Source organism: Nannospalax galili, unplaced genomic scaffold (assembly GCF_000622305.1).
Source record: "Nannospalax galili isolate Female #2095 unplaced genomic scaffold, S.galili_v1.0 scaffold800, whole genome shotgun sequence".
In the NCBI taxonomy this organism is placed as follows: domain Eukaryota; kingdom Metazoa; phylum Chordata; class Mammalia; order Rodentia; family Spalacidae; genus Nannospalax; species Nannospalax galili.
Genome location: NW_008347125.1, coordinates 4,024,151 through 4,030,401, shown reverse-complemented (window position 1 = coordinate 4,030,401; position 6,251 = coordinate 4,024,151). Strand labels below are relative to the sequence as shown.

General features: G+C 47.9%; 1 protein-coding gene across 2 annotated transcripts in view; it reads left to right on the top strand.

Moving 5' to 3' along the window:
- Positions 1-3,055: 3,055 nt before the first annotated feature.
- The window catches only part of Ccni (cyclin I), a 26,605-nt gene continuing 23,409 nt past the window's right edge, over positions 3,056-6,251 (top strand). Inside the window, exon 1 of one of the 2 annotated variants that reach the window (XM_008843507.2) lies at positions 3,056-3,208. Coding sequence is in view for 1 of the 2 variants with exons in the window: in XM_029568544.1 (XP_029424404.1) it covers positions 3,137-3,208 (72 nt within the window). In the remaining variant the exon portion in view is untranslated. The remainder of the gene's footprint in view (positions 3,209-6,251) is intronic. The other variant, XM_029568544.1, reaches the window with a different exon arrangement.

The window sequence follows — 6,251 nt, the reverse complement described above, 5'->3', positions numbered from 1 at the left end:
TGGATCCTCTTGAACTGGAGTTACTGACAGTTGTTAGCTGCTATGTGAGTGCTGGGATTCGAACCCAGGTCTTCTGCAAGAACAGCCAATGTTCTTAACTGCTGAGCCATCTCTCCAGCCCCACCCACGTATAAATTCTTAATACACAGACACACATTTTGTTGTGGTGCTGGGGGGGGATTGAATCCAAGCCCCTGTGCATGCTGGGAAGGTGAACTGCTGCTGAGGTACACTTAGTCCATTATTCTTGCAAAAATGCCAACCAGAAATTATTTCATGGTCAGACAACAGAATCACACTACACTAAAATATGAAGAAATGCTATACTCTTGAGAATATTATGCAGAAAAATGTTAATTATAGAACATGAAGACCATGTAATAACATAGAAAAAGGCCACATGAAGTGAAAAAAACAAAAAGATACACATACAACCTATTTGAAATCCTTCCAGGGCTTCCCCTGGGGCCTTCTATTCCCCACTGTGTCCCCTGGAAACTTCCTCTCTAGCCTCAGCACACTTCCCCCTCCCTCCAGGAAGGTCGGCTTCAGAGTCTGCACAAGTTATTTCCTCTGCTTGCACCATTTTTTGCCCAGTGGTTTCAAGTCTCATTTTAAATGTCACTTCTTCAGAGAAACTTTGTCTGATAGTCCAAACTAGGCTAGAAGTGTTTCCACAGCAGCCTGCAATTTTCCATCTTACTACTTCTGATACTGGTAATTGTTTATTCAGCCAGCAATCACATACTGAGAGCCTTTCACACACAGAGAGATACAGGATAAAACAGTATACAAGATCCCTGCCACCTATGCCCTTATTGGGGGGGGGTTGTACAAGTAAAATAATGGGTAATTTCATTTCTGATAGTGATAATTAGCTCAACGGCTCTTCTCTGTGCTTAGACTGTAAACTTTTTTGAGACAGGGCCTCCCTGTATCCCCAACTGGCCTGGACTATGTGGACCAGATTGGCCTCCGAAACTGCCTGCCTCCCCAGTGCTGGGATTTAAGGGACATGCTATCACGCTTGGCAAGGACTTTAAACATTTTGAAGGCAGGAGCTATTTCTGTTTTCAAGTTACTTTGAGAATCGTTAAGAATCTGTCCTTTGAACGAGCTCGGTATTGTACCTATTTTGAATTTTATGTGTATGTGTATTGTCTGCATGTAACTAGGTGCACCCATGTGTCCTGCAATACCCGAGGCGGCGTCAAATTCCCCTGGAACTGGAGTTACAGATGGTTGTTAGCTGCCCTGTGGGTGCTAAGAACTGAATCCTGGTCTTCTGCAAGAGCAGCCAGCACTCTTAACTGCAGAGCCATCTCTCCGGCCCCCTGCACTGTTAAAAACAGGCACTTGATAGAAATGGAAAACATGAAACTACTTTTATAGAAGATTGTTTGATGTTGCTCCTTGTTCTCTTCCAAAACGACATATTCTTTTTGTAATTAGAACAGGTATAAAATAAGCAAAACTTATTTTTGGAGTAAAAAGAACTCCAAATAAGGGGATGGAGAGATGGCCCAGTGGTTAAGAGTACTGACTCCTCTTGCAGAGAACCCGGGTTCAATTCCCAGCACATCGGCTACTAATGGTCCTTAACTCCAGTTCCAAGGGAATCGGAAGCTCTCTTCTGACCTCCGCGCATTGCACGGCACAGGTGCACTCACACACATGCAGGCAATACACTCATTCATATAAAATAAAAATAAATAAGCCCGGCGTGGTGGCGCAGGCCTTTAATCCCAGCACTCCGGAGGCAGAGGCAGGTGGATCTCTGTGAGTTCAAGGGCAGCCTGGTCTACATAGTGAGTTCCAGGACAGCTGGGGCTATAGGGAGACCCTGTCTCAAAAATACCAAAATAAATAAATAAGCAAACAAATAAATTAAATATTTTTAAAAAGAATAAAACGTTTACGTCGTCAACACACAGCCTTACCGGCTGATCTAGTAATAAAACCGACCAGGAAATACTCAGACCTGTCGGTTAGAGGCTAGAATTTCCTCTGGGGCACTACCAAACAGGCTCCCAGCCATCTGTAGTGTAACTCTGCTTTAAAAGTGGCGTTAAACACAGATACGATCCCCTCAATTTTCTGATTTCTAAAGTTACTAGCAGGACACTGCAATGGCAAGAAGCCACAGGCCCATTTACACTATAAGAGAACACATTCTAGCAAGGTCAACACATGGGGTGAGGTCTTTACACAACAGAGCAGGAGCCCTGTACAGAAGAATCGTCAACAAGTTGGGCTGGAACCAAAGCAGGCAAGAGGCGGAGAGGAAGCGCTCAACCAGAAACCCTTCCCCCAGGCGAGCGCTGAGCGCGTCTTTCTTCTCAGAGGCGCATGCGCAGCCACTCTCTGGTCACCACACGCCCCTTCAGCTACCGAAGTCGCTGACGTCACCGAGAGACGGCCCAAGGGTCCTTCCACTCTTCCAAGAAAACGAGTCCAAGCCCCTTGCCTTCCTACGGCTCTCACAAAACGCACTCCTTCCTGGCATCCCGGCGCCACCACCCTCCCTGGGTCTTCCGAGGCTCGGCTTCCTTCCAGACTCCTCCAGGCGCTGGCGGGACAGGGAGGGGAGGGGGCGCAGGTTGGTGACGCGGCACGTAGCCGCAGATCCGTCCGCGAGGGGCGGGGCCGGGCGGCCGGCGCTTCTTTCCGTCCCCTCCCTCCCCAGCCTTCCCCGCGAGCGGACGCGCCAGCGCCTCTGCCTCGCTTTTTCTTATTTTCTCCCCCTTTCCCCTTCCTTTTCTTTTCTTTTTTCCCCTTCCCCCCTTCCACCATTTCCCCTCGGAGGCGCTTCCCCCGGGCAGGGGCAGAGCCGGCCTCACCCCGAGCCTCTCCCCGGCCCCCGCCGCCCTATGGCGACAGGGAGCCCCCTCCTCACCTGGGCACCAGCGGCGGCGGTCGGAGGAGCGGGACTGGCGGCGGCGGCGGCGGCCTCGGGCCAGGGTCATCATGGAACTAGTTCGCTGACTGACCCCCGGCCGCAGCCGTGCGTCCCGCCCGAGCGCCCGCGCCCCGCCGGCCCGGTAGGCCCCCTTTGCCCTCCTCAGTCGGCCCGGCCCTCGGCCCGCGCGCCCCGCCGCCGCGCGCCGAGCAGCATGAGGTGGTAACGGGCCCGCGGATGACCCCGCGCCACCACTGTGAAGCCTACAGCTCTGCGGGGGAGGAGGAGGAGGAGGAAGAGGAGGAGAAGGTGAGGGCGGGGGCGCCGCCTTGCGCGCCGCGGGAGTGGGAGCTCTCGGGGGCGCGCGCCTCCTCCGGGGACCCTCGTCGTGCGGCCTGCCCCGGGCACCTTTGGGACGGTGGGTGGGTTTCCTCTAGGCCGATTTCCGTCCCCAGGAAACTTGAAACAACATGTCGCCGATCTAGGCTCCGGGAGCCAGAGCTAATAAAGAAGGGGACACACCCCCCGCCTCGGGCGCCCAGCTCCCTTCGGGTCCACTCGAGGATAGCTCCTCCGGCGAGGCCGAGTGAATGCCGGGAGAATGGGGCGAGCTGCCCACCCCGCGGAAATTGCGGGAGGGGAGCGTTAGCCTGGGCTTGGTGGGTGGGGGAAACTAGAGGGTGAAAATTGAGTTGCATCGTAAAAGGATAGAAAAAGACTGAATTTTGCCGAATTTGGAAGAGGGAGCAAAGGCCGCTTGCCGAGTTATCGGTTCCACTGCAGATCGTTTGGGCAGAAGTTAAAAATGGTAGCGAAACCGCTTACTGTATCGGTAGGTAGATAAGATGGATCAACCAAAGGTCTTTGAATGTCAAGGTAAAAGATTCAGATTTTACTGTCAGTTGGGGAGCCCTTCGGCGTTTGCTGAGACCTGTCTGCCGGGCGGTGTTACCTGCCAGGCAGTGTTCTTAGTGGGCTGCAGTTTATTTCTTCTTCAAAGAACTACTGCAGGTGTAGGAGTCTGGCAAATAGGAAACCATAGGAGGAAACCAGCCTCTAAACATTGTTTCCGTTAGGACAGTAGCTGGAATTCAGTCTTGAGTCTTAAGCTCTTTACCCCGAATCTGAATTTGTCGAGAAGATTGGTAAGTGTTATCTGCTTCTGATTTTGCCAGGTAATCTCTGGCAGCTGAAACAGAAAGCGGTGGACAAATAGATTAAGAAAGAGTGGATGTGCTTTAAATTGACTAATTTGAGACCAGAGGGATGAGAGATTGTGATCTTCCGACCTACAAGTTTCTTAATGCTTATGTGAGGACAGACTGATGTGCATGTTGAGAAGGCATGGTAGACATGATCTGCAGTTAGAGAAGTGTGTGTGTGTCCTAGCAGGTTAGAGTGGAACTCAGCACATCTATAATTCTTTAAAAATTGGGGATATTTGTTGGGCATTGGTGGTGCGCACCTTTGATCCAGCGCTCTGGAAGCAGAGGCAGGTGGATCTCTGGGTTCGAGGCCAGCCTGGTCTACATAGGTTCCAGGCCAGCTAGGGCTTCACAATGAGGAAAAAACAAAAAGGATATATTCTACCTGTGTCTCCTTGTTCATCTTTCATAAAGTTGTGTGAAGATTCTAAGTTAATGTGACCAAATAGTAAAGCACTGGGGACATCTTGTTAAGCACCTAACAAGTGTTCACTAATATTTATTAGGTATGGTGCTAAATTGCTGGCCATCAAGAAACATGATTAGTACAGAAGGCAGGTCTACAAAGGATCATCCCAGAGTAATTAAGTGCACAGGTAGAATTATGTTGAAGTACAGATGTAGGAAGGCCGGGTGTAACTGCACATTCCAAAGGGTACTTACTATTCATAGACTGAGCAGTTTTAGGAAGGGGTTACAGAAGGGCATTTCAGGTTAAAAGAACAGTGTATGGAAAAGCATGGAAATTGGAAATGAACCCAGTGTGTTAGAATCAGCCACCTGTGATTGGTTATTGCTGGTGCCTAAGGAAGGCGGACTAGTAGAACATGAAGACCTTGCAGGTTCACAGTAATAAATCCCTCTTTAGCCGAGCATGCTGGCGCACCCCTTTAATCCCAGCACTTGGGAGGCAGAGGCAGGCGGATCTCTTGTGAGTTCCAGGCCAGCCTGGTCTGGTCTACATCATGAGTCCCAAGCCAGCTGGGGCTATAGGGAGACCCTGTCTCTAAAAGACCAATAAATAAATAAATAAATGTAAGTCACTCTTTAGAAACTACAAACCAGACGTCAACAGCCAGCATAGGATTATTAATAGAGTTGGCATTTTGATGGTCACAAATAGGATAATTATATATTAATGAAGTTGTGTACCAGACAAAGTTGTGTACCAGACATTGAGCTAGTTTGTAAGCACGAACGATGTAGAAGAAGCAGTTGAGACAATGGGAGGAAAATGTAAAACCAACTTAAATCTAGTTTGTAGAGTATGCCAATCAGAATTCAGGTTGAGCAGCCCTAATCAGAAAATTTTGAAAATCCAAAAATTTGAGAGTTAATGTGAGTTCACAAGTGGAAAATTCCATGCCCTGAAACTCCATGTGCAAAATTTAAAAGTTGTATAAAATCACTTTTTGACTGTGTGTGTAGATTTACTTCTTTTTTAGATTTGGTTCTCAATTAATAACGTATTTGCAAATACTCCCCCAAAAGTCTGAAACACTTCTGGCCCCAAGCATTTTAGATAAGCAGTACTCAACTTGTATAGCCCTTTTGTTTTTAGAGACTAAAAAGTGTTCAGAATTATGATGTGACTAAGGGTGGGCATACATTCACAAGATATAGTAAAGTTCTATCATTTAAAAAATAAAATTGTTTTGGGGAGGCTAAAGCAGGAGTGTAGGGCCGGCCCAAGCTATGAAGCAAGAACCATCTCCTCTTCAAAAGTAGAGCATAATTATGCTTTTAATGTTTGTCTTAAGTGTTGTGTTTGTTAGCAAAATTCATTATGCATCTAATTTAGAGCTTCTAATATTTTTTCTGAGACAGGGTCTCCCTGAACCTCCAGCTGACTTGGAATTTGGTATATAGACCGGGCTGGCCTTTGATCACACAGAGATTCCCCCTGCCTTTGCCTCCTGAGTGCCAAGGTTAAAGGCGTGTGCCATCAAGCCTGGCTTAGATCTCTTTTACATGTTAGAAAATAGGCTTATAAGTGGTCTGTAAAGAAGTAAAAATTAAATCTCCTGCTGTTTCCCTGTCAGTAACTCTTGAAAGAGTAGAGAATACTAAGTTAAACATTTTTATAAATATGAATTACTTTTGTTTTTTGTACATTCTTTTTAGTAAATAATTGAAAGTTATCTTAC